Source organism: Leptinotarsa decemlineata, unplaced genomic scaffold (assembly GCF_025532065.1).
Source record: "Leptinotarsa decemlineata unplaced genomic scaffold, Ldec_3_MD MMD2_tig00000505_RagTag_RagTag, whole genome shotgun sequence".
In the NCBI taxonomy this organism is placed as follows: Eukaryota; Metazoa; Arthropoda; class Insecta; order Coleoptera; family Chrysomelidae; genus Leptinotarsa; species Leptinotarsa decemlineata.
Window position 1 is genome coordinate 1,234,434 of NW_027412549.1, and position 23,008 is coordinate 1,257,441.

At 33.8% G+C, this 23,008-nt stretch overlaps 2 protein-coding genes across 2 annotated transcripts; both read left to right on the forward strand.

Annotated features, from left to right (window-relative positions):
- The first annotated feature begins 386 nt into the window (after positions 1-386).
- Positions 387-1,137, forward strand: LOC111505455 (uncharacterized). Its single transcript, XM_023160305.2, has 2 exons — positions 387-604; positions 674-1,137. Exons 1-2 carry the CDS (start codon positions 508-510, stop codon positions 1,135-1,137), a joined length of 561 nt encoding a protein of 186 aa, XP_023016073.2. The 5' UTR covers positions 387-507.
- Positions 1,138-1,183: 46 nt separating this feature from the next.
- LOC111507169 (pygopus family PHD finger) lies at positions 1,184-18,066 on the forward strand. The gene is given in 6 exon segments (XM_023162474.2): positions 1,184-1,272; positions 1,274-1,443; positions 1,726-1,983; positions 10,296-10,739; positions 13,285-13,513; positions 15,296-18,066. Coding segments are annotated over 6 exon segments (1,311 nt in total). The 3' UTR covers positions 15,417-18,066.
- Positions 18,067-23,008: the final 4,942 nt, after the last annotated feature.

The following is a 23,008-nucleotide window of genomic DNA, read 5'->3' on the forward strand; positions in this document are numbered from 1 at the left end:
CCATTCCGATACAACTGAAACGCCCTCTCTGAAACATTGGAACTAAGGGATATAACGATTCATTTGTTCGTAAGAGGTTTTATTTTCAAAATCAAGTGAACTTTCACATCGATATAGAAATTGGATATCTCTTTCAGTTCTACTTTAAAATACTGGGGAAGTTCACCTAATTTGAAATAATTTTCAATTCCGTTTTATGAAGAAATTGAAATTTCATTTGTAATTCCAAGCAGTTTTTACAATTTTATTAGGGGTGGTGTACTAGTTGAAATCATAATATTTTAAAACTGAGGCATAGGTGCTCTTTATTGAACGCAATTTACTACAATTTCATTTTCTGTGTTGGTACAATTTTTCGTTCCTAAACATCATAACTGCGGAAGACATAAATCACAGAACATTGTTCATATACTTGTATAGTGTTTCGTGATATAAATAGCTAACGCGAAACGCGAGTCAAGAAAGAAGAAATGGAAGTTGTATTTTCATTTAACCTGATGAAAAAAAATGTCTTGTAGTAGTTCAGACGATGAAAATTTGGAATTATTGAAAGAAGCTCAAGACAGACAATTTTTAAATGATCGCTTGTTCACTGGAAATAAAGGTGAGACTTAAAACTAGTAAATTGACTAATAAAGTCAAATGTTCATTATACTATTTTCTTACTTTTTAGAAAAATTGAACTCAGAAATCACTAATAAAGTGTCGGAACCATTGAGAAAATCTGCAGATGATGAAAATTACAATTTTTTCAAAGTGACCCCCGAATTTCGCACTCATGTTGCTAAACATCTCTCATCACTTCTAGAGAAACACCTAAAGAAAAACTTGGAATATACAGCTTCAGATGACATTACAAGGAAAAAAAGAAAGAAAGGTGGTATCAAGTTACTTTCAGATTCAGAAAAGTATTTAAAAGTGGAAAGTGAATCTCTGGAAGTATCACCTAAGCCTAAAAAGTTGATCCGTACCACAAAACACCAAATCCAAGTAGATGAAGAATCTTTGCAACAATTATCAGTTTCAGGGGTTGACATATTGAAGAAAAAGGGTATAGAACATTGGTCGAAGAGATCGAAAGCACAGGTTTTCCAGTACAAGAAAACTTGCTCTGGGGAGTTAATGTTGGTTGATTAACTATGTGTTCTGGTCATTGGTGTGAAATTCACCAAAGACTTTAAAGATGTCTCACATGCCTCCTTTTCGTTTGAATGTACCAAACATAGGAGGTGACTTACCCCCTGCACCTCCTAATCCGAAAAAAAAGAAAAAATGCTCAAGCACCAATACAGCCCCCTCCAACTGTCCAAGATTTGCTACCACCCCCTTTGTCTGGATATGGAGATACAATTGTAGCTTCCAATCCATTTGATGATTGCCCTAGTAATGTCAACACTGTTAATCCAATGTCTAGAGGACACGGCCCTTCTATGGGACTTGGAGGTAAGATGGATTTTGAGAAGATAAGAAATTTGCAAGTTCTATTATTATTTTATCAATGTTATCCTAATTGAAGATGAATTATTATCAATATAATCAGGAATCTATTTTTGGCAATTGTAACCATATGAATTGAATGAGAATAAATTATGAAATGTGTTTTTTGAAGACTTCCCCATTATGAAATATTAAGTAAGATAGGGAAATAAGTTTGAATAACCTAGAAACCTAAGTTATTTAATTAACTTAGGTTTCTATGACTTACATTATTATTGATCTCCACAGGACCTGGACCTAATATGGTGATGGGAAATGCCATGGGAATGTATCGATCCATGTGTCCAAATCCTCCAATGGGTATGGGATCTCCTCTTATGCACAGCCCAAATGCCCACCAGATGAACAACTCAATGATGATGAATGGTCCTAGAATGGCCCACATGGGGCCTGGACCCGGTCAAGGACACGGTCCTCCTCATATGATGTCAAGTCCCAATGGGCCAGGCCCAGGAGGACCTATGGGTCCTAATATGAATATGACAGGTATGTCCCAATTATAGTGGTTGCAACCACATAATCATCAATATTATTTGGATTTACAGTACTAGGAATGATAGATGACTGATTATTAGAGAGAGAGAGATAGATAGATAGATTACCTGAGACAAAATCCGTTCACACTGTGCATTTGGATACATTTTTTTTATTGCATTTTTTATATGGTTCTGACAAAAATGGAGTGAGTACTGATAGATACGTGACTACGAGTGGGCAACTTTATATACAGGATGTTACAAAATATATGGTAGATGACTATCAAGAATTAAATTTGAATGATAATGATATATTATTTCAATAATTATTATACCAAACATACAAGTTTAGACATATATAATTCCTTTAAGATGACTTGATTTTTCCGCAATAATTTTTAAATTTCTGCTAGTAGAAAATCATAGAATGACAAATTTGGTCTATTGTCATATTTTATAAATAGTAAGTCAGCATTTACCAGTAGGAGGTGAATGAAGTGAAGACCCAGTTTTTTGCACCACCTTAAAGTTTTTCGTAACACTGGATAGTATTGTGTAAATTGATCTTGACGATCCACCCCCATCATAAATTTATTATATTTTACTATCGGCAAAGGTTTCTGCTTTAAATGTTTTCTTCTATCTTCAACCTCAACCTTCTCCCATTTATATTCACTCAAAAAAAAAAAAAAATATATATATATATATATATAACGTCTCGTTTATCTCGCCATTTCCCAATCACCACACCATTCAAAAATTGGGCCTTGTGTTGACCTGTTTTCAATTTGGCCCTGACAACTTCCTTAGGTGATTCTGCTCTATCAGCACGAAAAGTACCTGTACAAAATGTCCGTTTGTTTAGTAAGGCAACAGCTGTACTATAACTGTTGTAAGTAAATATTTTCCATATACAAGGAATGACCGTGATTCAGCAAGTCACGCATCAGGTGCATTACCACCTTTTGTATGTGACCTTTGTCACTCACTACATCAAGTTGGCCAGAATATACAGCAAAATTCAATACGATTCCATTTGGTTCTGCTATTACGTATAGTTTCAGACCATATTTATGTCGTTCATTTTTAACGTACTGTCTAAAAATTAAGCGGCCTTTCCATAGAACCATCGACTCATTGAATGACAGGTGTTTGCCTGGATAATATATCTGGTTCATCCTGTTCCTGAAATATTCTAATATAGGTCTGACAGTATAAAGTCGATTTTCCGGTGGTGGATAATCAGCCTCTGGGTTTTGGCAAAAATGTAAACAACGCAGAATGAGTAAATAGCGGTCACAACTCATGTAATTTGAAAAACAGCTAGAGAAAAGTATGTGTCGATTCCAATAGTCATTTATTCTACTCTTGTGTATCGTAACCATATGCAAAGTTAATCCCAAAAATATACGAAATTCAGGAAGTGTTGGATCCTTCCATTCTGTGATTCTTGCACGTTTCTTTCCACTAACAGTTGCCAGTACATCAATAGCATACGAATTGGATTGTGAAATTATATCTTCCAAAAACTCATTCTTAATTAACATTTTAAACCAACCATATGGATACCCACTAGGTGGATCTGTGAAAAATCTGTTTTCTCCTGTAAATTCAAAATCGTTCATTTCTCCAATTGGGTCCTGCCACTAATTGTCGTTATCATCTGGTATAACTGCTGCATCTGGTGATAATGGAAGTATTTCTGAAGTCGCATCATCTAATAAAGGTGTTCTGGTTGGAGGTCTCTCAGCAATTTCTTCAACATCAGCTAATATAATAAAAATACTTATCATACATAAATATTTATGTGTATATCCTGAGGGCCTGGTACATTTAGGTCATCCATTTCAAAGAAAGAACACAAAAAATAAGCACAGTGTACAAATAAATAAAACGTATTAGATACACTGGTATTATTATGCCTTCTGTAAACTACTAGCAAACCGATGTCACCTAGGAGCGAGCGGTTTATTTATCTGAGAAACGAATATTGTAGGAATCTTCTCCACATATGTCCAAATATGCGGAGAAAATTTTATAACCTAGTCGTGAGTGCGGGATTATCTACGAGTTCATTATAATTTACAGGACTCAGGACGCTCAAGCGCGTCGTCCGCATATATCTGTACCTAACTAAGCCGCACATGTGCCCTTTCCGCATTGAAAGTTAATGAAACTTTGAGGAATTTTTTTTAGATTCAACACATAGTTTGATAAATTTCTTGTATGATCTTCACTTTATACAAGTTAGTGATATTCATCAAATATATTTGAAGAAGGGAAGCAGTACAAGCAGAAAACTTAGTAGAGTAAAAGTTATCAATAATGAATATAATAGTCGCTAACGAGTGTGCTCATAAATTGGACTCATAAAACCAATGAAGTTTTGGGAGCGGGTTATATGTTTTTGAGATTAGGTAGCTGCAGTATGTCCCCTAAAAAATAATACTGATAATATGAGTAAAAGAGTTTGACATAATCAAGCATTAACGTATTTTTACTCTTTCTTATTAGTCAGTGGGCTATGCTTGAAGACTGGCAGTAAACCAATCTAAAGAAATGAACTTTAAACGTTCCAGTCAGTCTCGGATATACCTACACAGTAGGTTGAATGGACTGACGCCTATCAGAAAACAACTACTCCCCTGACTAATAAAGAAATTAAAAAAAAAAGGTTTATTGTCTATGTCTAACAGGAGTAATCCCACTTACAAGACAAATATAATTAAGTTCACAGCTGTGACTAAGTATGAGTACAATGGAATATAACGAATAGCATATAAAATCAGCAGAGTAATAGAGTAGTATAGATATTATACAAACAGTGATACATTCATATAATAATAATAATAAAAAACACATATACTGTAGAATTCTAATAGAATTGGCAGTGTGCAGAGAGTTGAAACATAGTATTTCACTTATGGATTGAAGTTAGATTCTAGTTCGACTTGCATAGAAAATAGCTTGTTACAAATTATATACTTGAAGCGTCCAAATAGAACAACAAAAATATCACATTCTGAATAGAAACTATTATAAATTTTACAGATGTTATAAACTGGAGAAATTATTAACACGTTGATCCTAGGCAAAGGCAAATAGAAAAAAATTTCGTTTCTACTACTTCGTCTAGGTACGTGAAAATCTAGTTCAGATAACAAATCAGGGCAGTCAACCAGATTATGAATCAATTTATATATGAAGATACAGGCATAATATGTTCTTCTGTTTTCTAAGGATAAGAGGGCAAATCTATTTAGCAACACTCTATTATCAATCTAAAACTGCCAGATAAAATTAATGAGCATTTCATAAAATCAGTTGAAAACATTGTGAATAAGCCCTCTAAAAAAATATTAGATCACTATAAGACAAATAGTTTTAACGAAAACATATGCTTTAAATTTATACCACTAACAGATGAACAAACTTTCTCAATAATAAACAATATCAAATCAAATGCCACTGGTTCTGATGGAATCTCCATAAAAATGATCAAACTATGTACACCTTACTTGATTCCGATAATCACTTTTATGGTAAATAAATGTTTAACAAATGGTATTTACCCCTTCTCATGGAAAAAATCACTAATTTTTCCGATTAATAAAATTTCTAAGCCAAAAACATTGTCATATATCAGACCTATCAACATATTACCATCAATTTCAAAAATTCTTGAAAAAGCAGTTCATGAACAAATGTATAATTATGTGAATGAAAATAAAATACTACCACCACATCAACATGGATTTAGGCCAGGTCATAGTACTACTACTGCACTCTTGGGAATAACTGATGCAATTATAAATAATCTAGGTAAAAGTAAAACACAACTTTTATTATCCATCGATTACAGCAAGACCTTTGATACAATGAATCATCATTTAATGTGCACCAAAATTAAATACTTTGGCTTTGATAATATGTCGTGCTCATTCATTGAATCCTTTCTAAATGATAGAACTCAACGTGTCGTCATGGAAGACATAAAATCGTCTGAACTTGGGTAGCTCATGGCGCACCCCAGGGATCAGTATTAGCTCCCCTTCTTTTCACTATATACACTTCAGATTTCTCAAAGGTCTTGAAAAAATTTCAAATACAGACATATGCAGATGACACAAACTTATATTTGAGTGATAGAATCGAGAATATTATTAACCAACAAAGTTATTTGAATGAAGATATAAAAAAATTAATTGAAATATCCAAGGATCATTCACTCACTATCAATCCTACCAAATCAACAGCGATAATATTTGGAAGTGATAAAGATCGTCAGAGGGCCATAGACAATATATCTTTACAAGTTGATGATCAGTTGGTGATATATAGTGATTCCATAAAAATTTTAGGTTTGATAATTGATCACAATTTCAAATTTATAAAACATGTAAGTAATCTTATAGGACACTCTTATTCAATACTGAGAAAATTGTATTCCAATAGGCATTACCATAATAAAAAAATTAAAATCACATTATGTGATTCACTTATATTATCTATTGTGATATTGTTTATGGCCCATGTTTTGATTATCTAGCCCGCTCTATACAGAGAGTCCAAAACGCGTGTACTTGGTTCATCTGTAATATCAAATATAGGGAGAATGTGACACCTCATATTAATGACATCGGATGGCTGAAAATAGACGAGAGTTGTATCAAGTTTATTTCCTTTTCAAATTATTTTTTAATAAAATACCAGAAGATTTAATGAAAAAGCTCACTCCACGTCATCAAGTTCATAACAGATACCTTAGGACAGTTACCACCCTTACCATACCCAAACATTTCACTGTTTTTAATGAAAAATCATTCACATATCAGGCTGCTACCACTTTCAATATATTTCATAAATATATAATACCACAACCATGTTTATCGTTCAAAAAGAAAATTAGGAAGATCATATTTGATAAACAGTGATCACAACAATCTGTAAGACAATTCATCTATCAATAATTTTCGTTTATTTTTTTTGTTGTAACTATATATATATATATATATATATATATATATATATATATATATATGTATGTATGTAATATATATATAATATATATATATATATATATATATATATATATATATATATATCAATTTGTAAATGTACAAAATACTGGTTGAGTGGAAGAGTAGCGTAAGCTAAACTCCGCCAGTATAAATAAAGACAATTTATTATTATTATTATTAATTCCTTGGAATGGGTAAGCTCCATCCAGTTTGTTAGCCATGTATTTCATAAAGATTCTTTGACAAGATTCGAGTTGCTGTATATGTACATTGTATATAGGTGACCAGATTAGGGAGCCATATTCCAGACGAGATCGGACATATGCATTAAAAAGTGTTATAAAACCTTCTTGGTTTTGAAAGTCTCTACACGTCCTGAAGATAAGGCCAAGCATTTTTATTGCAGAAGATGTGATTTGATTAATTTGTGACGTGAAACAAAGTTTCTTATCGAATATAATGCCCAGATCTTTAGTTTCAGTGCTTTGTTCTAAAGTGATATCGTTTATTGCATAGTCAAACTGTATATTGTTGTGCTTGAGGGTGTATTTCATAAATTTACATTTTTGAATATTCAGTGGAAGCTTGTTTAGTATGCACCATTCATGTATCGAATTAAATTCCTTTTGCAGAATAAGACAGTCCTCGGTTGATTCAATGGGTCTGAAAATCTTCAAGTCATCAGCAAAGAGTAATATATAAGTAATATAGATATATTTGAAACAATATCATTTATAAACAAAGAAAATAGAAGAGGAGCTAGATTACTTCCTTGAGAAGCACCACTAGTTGAAGTGAATTCTTTAGATTTGTGTCCTTTGTATTCTACAAATAGCGTAGCGTAGACTGTAGCAAATTCAACAGTTGACTATCGAAATCAACAGAAAAAAGTTTATTCAGTAGAATTTGGTGGTTCAATTTATCAAATAAGACTAATAAGAAAATTTTTCTTCCTTATTCAGAGGAATCGGGCAAATTTCGGATATGCAGTTGGTTAGTACATCGTCCACTAGATGGAGTGACATTTTGTTGTTCGCTCCAACTTAGGAAGGGGAATGAAATACTCTGAAAGAATTCCGATATTCAATTATGGAATATCATTGACTTTAGGTCGATGAGGGCCACTATCTTGCACTGATGAGTGGCTAATAAGCCCGAAACTGGTCTGCAAGTGTGCCCGTTCCAAAATTGAGGGTCCACTCTTTCAGTTGTATTGCCAATTGCATATGCAGGAAATTTTCTGTAAAGACTTCTGCACTGACGCCTGTCGGATATAATCCAACGCCCTTCGTGGTATTAGCCAGGGGAGTAGTTGTTTTCTGATAGGCGTCAGTCCATTCAGTCTACTGTGTAGGTATATCCGAGACTGTCTTGAAAGTTTAAAGTTCATTTATTTAGATTTATTTTTACTCTGATGAGTTTACATGATGTAATCAGTGTTTTTATGCCATAAATTCATCGCAGGGATGGGGGTAAATAACTGTAAATTTTCTGGCTTAACTATCACTGAATCACTAACTATCACTTGATAATAAACATTATTCCAAAATTTTCCACATACCGCATCATATGAGCATTGTCACATGTATAATCATTTCAAAAAAAGTTCTATTTCTTTATCAACATAAAGTAGCAGCATTCAATAGTTGTTTTTTTTTTTGGAAAGAAAGGTTTTGGCTTTTTACTTCCCCATCTTGATATAAAAAATGTGTATATCATGCTTCACAGACTATTGGATTTTCCACTTTTAGAATGACAAAATGAAAATACACAATCTTCAATGATATTTGATTGAAAAATTTCCTCATTAATTTTGATCGACTAGGAGATATTTTGTGTTGAATGAACCTATTTTTGATTTCACTATAACTTTTGAACCACCGGGTATAACAAACAATCCTATTTTTTGTGAAGTACTCTGCCCAAGAAATTCAATTGAATAAAAATATTTGGAGTATTCTATTTAAAAAAACTTAAGTTTGGTCTGTCACACATTTATTGGACACCCTATAGATTAGTACTAATTATTGAAACATAGCTTTAATTTTTCTCTACAACTTTTTTCCAAAACATTTTTTATGTCTCTAAAAGGAAAGCAGCTATCGTCCACCTACCTATTGTGGGCACAACACTATATTATACATATATACTGTGCGTATCATAAGTGTTACCCCCTATCTAACTCGTTACTGGACTCGTTGTTAGGAAAATCGCCGAGACACGTCAATTTTTTATTTCTACAATGTACATTTGAGTATGAACAGTTGTGACACCCATAATTTCATTCCTTTCAAAAAATTTAAATAGCATGGGGTGTGGTGAGTAATAGCTCATTTGATAGTGGGTTTTATTCTCTATTAAACCATGCATAGGAATTGAACTTTGCTAGATTAATTCAAGAGTTTAAGAATAATGACAATTAACGTAGCGCAATCACCCTTAGAATTAAAAATTCGGGCCAGTATGATATTGGTTTTGGTTCAGACGTCAAATGACGTCTACAAAATAAAAATGGTGAATAAACTGACGGACGATGATTCAGGCCGCCGTCTAGAATATTGTGAAATTTTCTCCATCAATATTATGCAAAATCCCAGATATTTGAAACATATTTGTTTCAGTGATGAGGCTAATTCTTTTTTAAGCAATCAATTGTTTAGACAAAATGTGAGGTATTGGTTCGATGAAAATCCACGAGTTTTTCGCTAAACTCATACCCAGTTTCTCCAAAAAGTCAATATGTGGGTAGGAATACTGGGTGACCACATTGTAGGTCCGTTATTCATTGAGGAAAATCTGACTGGTACCCTCAATTTGGAAATGCTGGAAACTGATAGATCCGTTGATAGTGGCAACTGTCGAAAATAATTTTGATGAGTTTGACATGAACATTATTCTGCAACAAGATGGAGCTCCTCCACATTTTGCAGTGGCTGTGAGGACTTATTGGAATACTGTTTGTGCAGGGCGACAGATTGGGCGCCGAGGATCTGTGGAATGGCCTCCAAGATTTCCAGATCTAACTCCTTTAGACTTCTTCCTATGGTGTTACCTAAAATGTTAAGTCTACGAGACTCAGTGTCACTCTATTCAGGAGTTGTGTGCGCAGATTACGGAAGTGTGTGCAACTATTAGTCGCGATACTTTGCAAAGCATCCGGACTGAAACTAAAAATATACTCTTTTTTTCCTAACAAGAGTCCAGTAACGAGTTAGATAGGGGGGGGATAACATTTATGATTCTCACTGTATTTAATATAAACACACACACACACAGCTATGTATATGTATGTATGTTACAGGCCCTCCGATGCATAGTCCCATTGGAAACATGGGTCCCATGTCAGGTCAAGGTCCTGGAAATGGGCCACCCATGGTTGGCAGTCCCATGGGTCATAATGGTCCAATGAATGGAGGTGGTATGAATAATCCCATGGACGGACGAATGGATGCAAGGATGGATGGCCGAATGGATGCGAGGATGGATGGCCGAATGGATACGAGGATGGATGGCCGAATGGATGCGAGGATGGATGGCCGAATGGATGCGAGGATGGATGGCCGAATGGATGCCAGGATGGATGGCCGAATGGATGCAAGGATGGATGGCAGAATGGATGGAAGAAATATGGGAGGCCAGCAGGGACATCACGGGCCACACGGACCTCATGGCCCTCACACTCACCATGGACCACCGGGAGGGCCTGGAGGCATGAATATATCATCACCCAACGGTCCTCCTATAGGTAAGTGTTTATTTAAGTCTACAGTTTCAAATTTTTGTTTCAAGAAGTTTACACAAGTGTTTGTATATACAGGGTGATTCAAAAGTACTTTGACAAACTTCAGGAGGTGATTCCTCACAATATTCTAATATGAATTGTTTAAATAAATAAATGTCCGGAAACGCTTCGTTTCCAAGATACAGGATGTTGAAGTTTTATTTTTATTTTCGTTTTTTTTTCAAATAACTTTTGAAATACTAAACTTAATTAAACGAAACTTGGTAATAGGAGGTTTTTGAGGTGTCGAATTCGAACCTGATGTTCTTATTCCTCTTACTCGTAGGGGGCGCCACCTACACGTCTTTTTCTTTTTTAAAGATTCATAACTTTTTTGGGCGTACTTCTAGCACAATTTTCAGTAAAAAAATCGATTCCTCTATCATATCTACGTAAATAAGCTACCCTTGTTACTAGTCGCTGTAAGCAACCGTTTTCTAAATATTTGGACTTGAAAACTTCAAGTCGATTATTTGATCATCGATGCATGTTGAAGTTATTACGAATATTTTGCATTTTTCACAAGAATGCTTTGGAAATGAATTTGACGTTTTACCCGTTTATGACATCCTTAAGCGAAATAGTTATTTTTGTATCAAGGGTGCATAATCAGTATTTGTTTTAATAAAATTTGCAAGAAATGTCAACATTTTATTTCAGGAAATTTTGAATATGTAGAATGAACTAAAATAAACGAAACTAAATTGTATTCAAATAAATTGTTGGAAGTGTCCACCTTCAGCGAAGATACAGGCAGTCAGTCGTCTAGTCATTGAATCTCGTACCCGCTCAAAAATTATTGGTGTGTTTCTTATTGTTTCACAGGCGTCTACTATTCGGTTTCTTAGATCTTCCTCGTTCACTACTGGAGTCTTATAAATTAGTGACTTCAAATGTCCCCAAAAATAAAAATCTATCGGGTTTAGATCTGGGGACCTTGGTGCCCACGCCTGGTTAGGTTCTTCTACACCCCTACCGATCCATCGATTTGGATAGATTGTGTTAAGGAATTCCCTGGCTACAACGCTAAAATGGGCCGGAGCCCCATCATGCATAAACCACATGCGGATACGAATTTCTAATGGTACATTCTGAAGTAGTCCCGGCAATTTTCTAAAAAGTGTCTGTAAGTTGCGCCATTCAGTCGGAGCGGAAGAAAGAAAGGACCTATCAAGTAATTATCAATTACTTGATAGGTCCTTGATTACTTGATACTGATAATGCCTTTCACTAACTGCGTGCGGATTTTCGAGAGCCCAAACATGGTTGTTATGAAAGTTTGTGATAGCATTTCGGGAGAAGTTTGTCTCGTCTGTGAAGAGTACATATCTTAAATATTGAGGATTTCCAGCCAATTTTCTCAAAAACCATTGACACATAGTAATGCGTTGGGGAAAGTCTCGTGGCAAATGAGCTTGTACCCTTCTAATATGGTATGGATAAAATTGTTGATCGTGGATAATTCTCCAAACTGTGGACTGAGTAAAATTGACAGATTCAGCAATTACTCTTGTGCTTGTTTCTGGATTCTCCTCGAGAGCGTTCAAAACAGCTTCTTCCAATTCTGGGGTTCGGACTGCTCGTGGTCTTCCAATAATATCAGCTGCCCTCTTAAAGCTACCTGTTTCTGCCAAACGACGGTGGAGACTAGCAAATGTTGGAGCTGAAGGCAGTACTCGATTAGGAAATCGCTCCTGGTAAATATGTCTTGCTTCGCGCGCATTGCCATCCGCAAGGCCATAAACGAAATGCATATCGGCTAAATGAGCAATATTATTTAAATAATCCATTTTTTCAAAATAAGTGTTTTCTACTTCTACTTACAGAAACTTCAACAAACGTCTAACTGTCACAAAATATGTAATTACCAAAACTACTCACCAACGTCAAATTTATTTCCAAAGCATTCTTGTGAAAAATGCAAAATATTCGTAATAACTTCAACATGCATCGATTATCAAATAATCGACTTGAAGTTTTCAAGTCCAAATATTTAGAAAACGGTTGCTTACAGCGACTAGTAACAAGGGTAACTTATTTATGTAGATATGATAGAGGAATCGATTTTTTTACTGAAAAATGTGCTAGAAGTACGCCCAAAAAAGTAATGAATCTTTAAAAAAGAAAAGACGTGTAGGTGGCGCTCCCTACGAGTAAGAGCAATAAGAACATCAGGTTCGAATTCGACACCTCAAAAACCTCCTATTACCAAGTTTCGTTTAATTAAGTTTAGTATTTCAAAAGTTATTTGAAAAAAACGAAAATAAAAATAAAACTTCAACATTCTGTATCTTTGAAACGAAGCATTTCCGGACATTTATTTATTTGAACAATTCATGTTAGAATATTGTGAGGAATCACCTCCTGAAGTTTGTCAAAGTACTTTTGAATCACCCTGTATATCTAATAATTTTTTAAACCTCTGCAACTTTTTCAATCCAAATTGACGTCTTTTTTGTTCATTAATCTAACTTTTGTAACTATGTGAATGATATGGTTGATATTTCAGGACCACCCATGAATAACAACAATTTCATAATGTCCCCCCTGAACAATATGTACTCCAAACCTATGCCTGTCAGCGCTGGTAAAGTGTATCCTGTTGACCAATCCATGATTTTCAACTCTCAAAACCCCAACGCTCCACCCATATATCCATGTGGGATATGCCATAAAGAAGTACACGATAATGATCAAGCCATACTATGTGAAAGTGGGTGCAATTTTTGGTTTCACAGGTAAGAAACTTTATCAAAACTTGAATAACTATCAACAAATTCAAAAATCAATAATTCAGACTCCATTAAATTTTGCTTCAAAATTAATTTGAATATATTACAAACTCCTGAATGTATTTCATCAACAATTGTTTGAAAAAATATTTTCTCTAGTTTATGTGCCATTAAGCAATAATGGAAACAATACTTGTATCAAACTGAAGCAATGTATAGTCAAATTAATAAACAGCCATTTTTCAATTGAAAAAATATGTTCATGGCATTTCATAAAGTATAAAACAACTATTTGCCTGGAAATTTGAAACTAGATAATTTTTTTTTAATGGGAGGTTTTTCACCAAGAAGAATATGAAAACTGCAACTACAGGGCACATTCTTTAAAAAAGTATAATAGGCTATGTTTATAATTCAATTTTTTCCAATAAAATTTACATTTTTCTCTTGAAAGATTTGGGATTATGAATATAAAATAGTTGGTAATGGACCTCTTAATTTTAATGTTGTTTTTTCGGTCTCTGGCATTGACAACTATAGTCTTTATGATTATGTGTGGGTTGACTACGTTAATAACTTTTTTTACTGAATAGATTCTCGATCTTAATTCAATCACTCGAATAAAAATATTCTCAATTGTCTGAAGATAGTATCATATTGAAGCCGTTTGTTTTCTTGTTAAATCAATGACATGATTTTTTAAATTAAGATCTACGTCTGTTATTTATTCTTAGCTCTTTACTATAGAATAGGTAGAAACAATAAAGATGCTCTGCATTTCACGTAGAGTACAGTAATTTTTACAGCTGCCTTAAAAATGATACAATTTTGGATGAAAATTATAAGATGTGCACCATAAGAATCAGTATTTATGTAAAAACAGGTCTAAAAGAATCAAATGTACATACCATATAAATGAAGAGACTTGAAAAACTTAATAAACATCATTATTTGTTTACGTGAAAAACAAAAAAACCATGTAAATTTTTTCAATATTTAAGGTGTCTGTAAACTTTTCTGTTATTTCGAGGGAAACTTGCTACCAAGAAATTAATAAAATTTTACATTTGTTAATTTCTCAATTGAAATCATCAATATTCAATGAACTGAAAACCCCAACTATTCTTAGGTAACTTGTTTTAGATATATCAAATTTAAGAGAATTTAGGAAATGTACATGCCACAAAAATGAAAATTTCAACCTTTATTCATGATTCGTTCCATTTGCATGTAACTTTATCTCAAAATATTTCAGATATCAGAATATATCTGAGAAACATTTTGCATAAATTTTAAATGCATATAAGTATATGGAATCATACATAGGATTGTCTTGAACTCGTAAAATCCTACTATTTTGACAATTTCTCATATCTCAATGAAATCAAGTCCCATGAATGAAGATATATTCATTATGCTTTCTCTTTGAATAGTATCATGTAATATCATAAATAGTATCATAGAACTTTGTTATTTTACCTGGAATCTACTAACCTCTTGGGAATATTAGACTATTTCTAAAATCTCTATACTTATAGCAATCTGGCCTAAATCGTAGTCAGTTGGAAAGGGTTGATATTTCTTTTTTTATTTTTTTCTGCTCTCAGCAACATTTCTTGTAATAATTGTGCATGATGTTCTCTTTGCTGTATAATTCTAAGAATATTGAATTGATTAACTGTTGAGTAGATGTTGTGACAAAATCATGTTTTGATAAAAGTAGCCCTTTAACAATCTTGAACTATTACCTTAATAACTTCATACAACTTTTTTTAAATCAACTTTCAGAGGATGTACAGGTCTGACGGAAGCAGCTTTCCAACTCTTAACGCAGGAAGTGTATGCAGAATGGGTTTGTGATAAGTGTTTGCAATCAAAAAACATACCTTTGGTTAAGTTCAAACCTTAATATCAAATCCAGTGAAGACTTCTTAGATGAATAAGTAATAAAAAGTGTAGGTCAGAATGTGCTGTGACTGGGGGTGAAAAAGTCTCCCAAAGACTAATAGAAAGTGAATGATTGGTTTATAATTCTTTATAAAAAGTCTAATGTGGTTTTGAGATCTCAAAGATTTTCAGTATTGTATTAAGTTAGTGGCCAAACTTAGCCACTATTGGAAAAACGATGGCTAATTCAGGTATCTGGGTATCTGAATCATTTTTTTTTATAAATTCATTATTTCTTTAATGTACAGTAGAACTTCGAATACCTGGATCAATTGGAACCAACCCTAGTCTGGATAAATCAAATATCTTGATAATAATAATATTTTACAAAAAAGGCTATTTTAAAGCAAAAACGTCTGAAAAATGTTCGAGTGAAAGAGGCATAAAGTGTCTGTAACGCTGTATTTGAAACATTATTTCAACATTAAGTCTGTCTACAGTATAATGTAAATGGTGCTTATGTACAGTATGAATATTATTGCTTAAACATTTTGGCGAGAGTTAGGAAATATTCTACTATAGCTCAGCTTCTGAGCTTGTATAGTTTGCAATGTGGTTTTGTCTTAAAAATCGAAACTAAACAATTTGATTTCTACTTCAATTGATTTTTTGGTGTGTATGTAATAAGTTAACAAATTTGATTTTCAGTACTATTAGTTCTCCCGGTTTTGCAATTCAAAACATACTAGGAAATTATAAGAACAGAACAAATGTTTGAAACAAACACCAGAACCGCAACACTGAAGAGTACATTTTGGTTCTGGTCTTTAGTAGCGGCGCTTGTTTTCGGATTACTTTGCTTATGCCAGAGGTTCCAGTTCTACTTTTGAAAACAAATGTTTTTTTTTTTCAAAAAATTTAGGTCCTAGCTGATGAACTATATCAAAACTCTTAAATAAAAATTTTTTAGTTGATATTAATAAAATACAGTGAGCCACTGGATATTATTATATGAGGTGGAATCGGTCAATACATGATGAAAATCCACAACATATTCAAGAAAAACTATTGTGAAATTTCTACTACACAATTCACAAAACGGCAACACGTGTTTCGCTATACAATAGCTTCTTCAGGCATATAGGCACACAAAGTTGCTACAAAGTAGGATCTACAAAGGTATTTGTATAATATTGCAGATGCTTTACCTCTCATCAGTGCAGGAAATGTCAATTAATCCTTATTCAGAGTTCCAGGAACAATTTTGTTTGTGTTGGATCTTTTCTATACTGAGGTAATGCCTCAAAACCCGTCTGTAAGTGATCTACTCGATAAATTTCAACGAGGATCTGCTGTTATATAAATGAAAAGCAATTGCAATACTTTTCTGGGAGGTAACTTGGATTAGTGTCTGTTAGATACAATTCAATTCCAATCGGCGTATAGACACGCCCCAAGATGCCACGTGTTGCGCTATTGATAAAGTGTGTAGTGAAAATTTTTTATTAATTGTTTCGTGATTAGGATATCATTATATTACAAGAGGTGTGATAGACTAAAAGTTTCATTTTAAGATTGTGGGATTGAGGGTCTTGGTGAAAAATGAATTGTAAGAAAATCTTCGAATTTTGGAAAACAATGTGGCCTTGGTGTAAAGCGGAAAGTCATTTCCTCTTCAGGTAATGTACCGTTTTTGTTCATCATAAGTCTAAGTGTTACCAAAAAAAGTTGTTCAAGATGAGAAATTATGGCTCTATACAAAATTTCAAGAAGATTCAGCTATTTTGATCAAAAGGCCTTGTTTTGAGGTTCAACATAAATTATATTCACTCACAAATTAATCGCAGATAATGCTAGAAGGTACTTTGAATAGATATATACTGCCTTGCTAATCAAGATCGTCGTATTTATATTTTGTAAAAATAATTTCAAGCATGTTACAGTAGTGTTTGCACCATTTTCCATTATTGTACTTAAAATAGAAGTCATAAGATAATGATTGTTCGAGATATTTACAACTATTACCAATATACATCCACGATAATCATAAATCAAGTAACGGGTCAGTATACAATTGAGTGCTCATATCGCTTCAACAATTTGTAAAAAAAATTTTACTTTCATCAAGTCATGCAAAATGTGGATAAGAACTTCCTGAGTAGCAGCAGTATTGAACGTAGAGCAATGATCTTCTTACGTTCTGTGAATCTTATTTGAGAGAAACTAAAATTTAGTTTGTTTTCATTTTAATATATTTTGTACAAAAGGGATACCTGAAAAGATAAACGTTTTTTGCTCGACAATCAAGACCAACTTATTTTTCAAAAACTGAAAATATTCTTGAAATTATTTTTTTGCCAAGCAGTGCTTAAATCTACAAACTTGAAATCAAATTCAAATATTTTCAGTCCATCACAGTAACATCAATCTTAGGACACACTGTATATATGTACTTTATAGCCAGTGTGAATTTGAACCGAATGATTTTAGCGAATATATTACTGTCTTGATACAATACTTATGTAAATTTTTTCATTTTTATAAGATCATGAAATTTGGTCTAGCTAATTAAGGACTATGTATAATTATGAATTATTTATGTAATAAATTAAGATGATTATTTGTAAAATACTTTATAATGGATGATATTGTAATATAATGTTAATCACTGAGTTTGTTTTTTCTATCATATAAAATGTAACTGGTAGGACCAATTACAATTGAAAAATATAATGTTGAAAAGCAAAAATCTTAAAAGCAATATGAAAGTATAAACAAAATACAAAATAATACAAATATATAGTGTTACAATAAACATATACAAGGACAAATTTAACTGCAGTCAAGCAAACGACTGACTTATTTCAGTCAATGATATTTCTTGTTTCTCATCATTCAAGTTATCAGTAATTGTGAGAAATGTCTCGTTGCTGGCTGATCTTATTGCTGACTCTAGTTTGTCTATTCACATTCAAATTGACTAGAGATAACATTTCGTCACATTCTTCATTAACTATACAAATTTTGTTCAATTATGTTATTAATTATTCTCTGATTTTCTAATGTTAATGAATATTTTCGAATATGAGTAATCACCTTGTCTGAGGCCCATCTCAAACGCACCAGTCCTTAAAAAAGTGTCCCATACAGCTTCAATTTATTTTTTATGAATTTCATAATAGAGACTCCAACTAAGATCTGATGAATATTATTTGAAAAATTCTTTAAAAAAGTGGGTAATGATTTCTAATTTTGACACATTTCTTTTTCATAATAGTTTTGAATTCTGAATTGGCTCAAATTACTTTTGTTACAATGGATTTTTTTACAAATTTTCGGGTAGGGGGTGGGTTAGGTTAGGTTAGGTTGCACACTGATCATGACAACTACAAAATATTTGTATCAAAAACTTATCATTTTGAATTGCCATTTTTTAAAAGATGTTTTGACGATATTTTAATTTCCATTTCGAAAAATAAACAATCTGAAATATTAAACTTTTCACAGTTTCCATCCAAAACTAAACTTTACGCTGAAAATTGAGGAAAATTTTTCTTTAGCATTTCTAGACATTTTATTGCATCTCCAATTATTAAAGATACAAACTAAATTTTAAAAGTAGACGTATCCTAAAAACAAGTTTTTCAGAAAGATTTTTAAATTATTACTCAAAATAGAATTTTCATAGAAAAATCAACATTATGCTAAAATTGAAGTCAAGAGCAATTGCCATTTCCAGTTCAATAACAAAAAACTCCAAATATTCAAGAGTTTCTTAAAGAAAAATAATTTTCCAAAAGCCTCTCAATTTGCAAGAGCAAACACAAAATATGAACTACCATAAGTGGAAAGTTTGCCTGGAAAACTTAGTAATGAAAATACAATTGATTTTTTTTCTCAAAACTATGACACTGTAAGATACAATCCAACATAGTGAAATGTGGAAACAGTGCCAAATGCTATGTTGGCCTAAACGGGCATTATCTTATATGAATATATTTTAATTTTAACATCCGACCATTCTATAGTCCGTTCATAATTTGTTGATAGCTCACTGCAAGTTTGACCCTCATTAGAGAACTGAAATACAGAGAGGACAGCTAATATGATATAATAACAAAAACCAAACTAAAACTGGCAGTTTAATATGTTTTTGACTAACCCACCTTGTATCTGAAGAAATACAATACAGCTATAAAACTTTTAATCCGATTATGTAGGTATTTTGAGTGGAAATGAGTGACCAGTGTCATAGAGTATATGATTAAAACATTAGTTACTTTAAATAAATAAATATATTAATATTCTCAAACTGTAGGTACTGTAAACTGTATTTTTATTTTAAAAAAAATTTCTTTATTTTAATCAAAATAATAAGTTACTTGCAATTTGTAAAAGATACATTTATTTAATTAATACCTATTTTTAAATGATATAAACTACGATTACTTACAAAACTATTCAAATTCAAAATAAACAGGATCATCTCTTCGGAATCCGAGTCGTCTTGCAGGTTAATAATTAGCGGTTGTGTCTCTACAGTCGCATCAATTATATTGTCAAGATCCCACATTTTTTGTTCTTCTTCTATTGCATGTCTTACTGCATCTCGCCAATTTTGTTCTGTAATATGTTGTAAAGACTCATACAGTGTGGTCCAACGAAAACTTAACACCTCGAGTTTCCGGCGTTAACATGAAAATGTGGAAAATCGCTCGAACCCGTCAATTTCTGATTCGAGGGGAACAACTGTTCCACTGTTTTCATCCCCGTGACTTCAACCCCCTAACGGGGGTGAGCACAACCCTTGATTTTGAATAGGGATGAGGGGTGTTGAGATACCTCATTTTGAAGATCTTATCGTGTACTATCTGACCGTAAAATTTCGCTCCAAAATATCCATCGATAACGACATGACAGGTAAAAGAGTGGAAGAGTACGTACTTTTGTGATTACTTTATTAAATGTTCGAAATGGGCACCATCCACTTCCATGCAGTAATATAAGTTTTGCTGAAAACGTTCACGTACATTACTCAAGATGTCTGGTGTAATTTGACGGCATTCATTAATGATCCGAGTTCGCAAATCATCCAGTGACTCAGGCTGGGTAGCGTAAATCTTGGATTTCAGGTGACCCCATAGAAAAAAGTCCAGTGGAGCCAGATCCGGTGATCTGGGTGGCCACTCAATATGTCCCCTTCTTCCAATCCAGGCGTGAGGAAAATTGTCATCTAAAAACTGACGCACCGGTTGAACAAAGTGAGGTGGTGCGCCATCTTGTTGGAAAATGATCGTTTGATGGTCTTCTGCATTCTCCAATACTTGCACGAGGGCTGGATAAATAGCGTTCTCCAATAGATCGAGATAAAGTTGGCCTGTGAGATTACCGGGTAGAAAAAAAGGGCCGATTATGTGATTTCCATAAATACCCGCCCAAACATTTAATTTTTGGGGGCGCTGTGTATACACCTCACGAAATAATCGTGGATTTTCATCTGACCAATACCGACAGTTATGCCGGTTTACAATGCCGTTAAGGTAAAATGAACACTCGTCCGAAAAACAGATATCGAACATGTAGTTTTGATTGCAGTTAATTATTTCACTGATCACTTCACAGAACTGGAGTCGGCGATCGGGATCATCCTCATTCAGTTCCTGAACCAATCGTATCTTATACGGATGGAATTTATGTTGTTTCAGGATTCTCATGATTGTTGTTCGTGAAACACCAGATACCTCGGACAATTTCCTAGTACTAACGGTCGGATCCATTGCTATATGACCTAAGACAGCCACGTCCCTCGCTTCGTCTCTTTCATGCACCCTCTTTTTGTTTCCAACTGACCCAGTAGCGTCAAATTTGGCAACCAGTTGCACAACGTAAGCAGCGGATACATTTTTTCCAGGATGTCGTTCGTTAAATAAAGCCGCTGTTGTGCGCGCAGAGTCGTTATTTCGGAAAAATAATTTTATCATTTCCACCCTTTCTTCTACGGAATACACCATTTTAATTCCACTACAAATTTACAATCGCTTGTACACACTTGTACCGTTCTTAACAATTCACGATAGACTAAGGTACAAAAACAAGGTCCGTCTACTTTTTTGGACAAAAAATTAACCACTCAATACCTTTGAAATGCGTCGGATACGAATAATATTCTCGAGATAAATTCCATATTGCCTCTTTCACTATTTTCGCTGTTATTTCATTATCGATGGATATTTTGAAGTGAAATTTTACGGGCAGATAGTACACGATAAGATCTTCAAAATGAGGTATCTCAACACCCCTCATCCCTATTCAAAATCAAGGGGTTGTGCTCACCCCCGTTAGGGGGTTGAAGTCACGGGGATGAAAACAGCGGAAAAGTTGTTCCCCCTCGAATCAGCAATTGACGGGTTCGAGCGATTTTCCACATTTTCATGTTAACGCCGGAAAATCGAGGTGTTAAGTTTTCGTTGGACCACACTGTATAACAATTCACGTACAGCTTGTATTTTATATGACGTATTTTTTCTAGCCACATAGCTTTTCATTTGTGCCCAAATGAGTTCAATTGGATTTAATTCGCAGTGGTAGGGTGGAAGTCTAAGGATTGTGATGTTTCGTCTTTCCGCCATTTTGTCAACTACGTATTTCTTGAACTTAGATTTGTGTTGCCGGGCAATTTTTAAAAGTTCTGCTTTAACCATTCCATCTTCGTAAGGCAGGGACTTATTCCGCAGCCAGTCAATGATATCCTGTTTCTTCCACGCAGTCGTTGGAAGTCTTTCAACTAGTCGTGAATGATAAGGTGCATTATCTAATACTATAATTGAGTTTGGTGGTATATGTTCAATCATCTGCTCAAAATACTCTTCGAAAACATCAGCTGTCATCTCCTCGTGATAGTCTTTTGTGCTTTTGGATTCAAATTCCAACAAACCATGCTTAGCAAATCCTTTTTCACTGCCAATGTGAGAAACTATTAATCTACTGCCTATACCAGAGGGTGGGGAAATACCAGTAGACCAACCTTCCATAAAGGCTTGCCTGGAGCTTGATATATTTTTATCTGTCCAAATTTTTGTGAGAGTATGACCTGCGTTTACCCACGTTTCGTCCTGATAGTAAATTGGCCTTCCTTCAGCCCGAAATTTTCGTATAGATCTTAGATACTTTCTTCTCCAACATATTATCTCTTCCCGGTCAATCAAAAGTGATTTTCGGTCTGATTTCTCCCACCGGAAATTTAATTCTTTTAAAACTTGCCACAATTTGGTTCGTCCGACATGAGGCAAATCCGGGTCGTCTCTAACTTCTTGTAAAATTTTGTTTAAGTTGGGTATTTCTTTTTTGTAAAAAAATTCGTGAATTTTCCTTCGAATACCATTTTTGGCAAATTCATCAATTTCAATAGGTTTTCTCCCCCTCTTTAAGTATTCGTTTGTATTTGGGTTAGCTATACCTTTTTTTTTTCTTTTTGATAGGAACCTATATATTGTTGACTCCCCTACGCCCGTCATGTTGGCACAACTCTTGATTATGTTCTGAACAGTGTTTGTGGGATTCTGAGAAACCAGAGCATCGTGAACGTTCAAAACAATAGTCTTCTCTCTTGGTGAA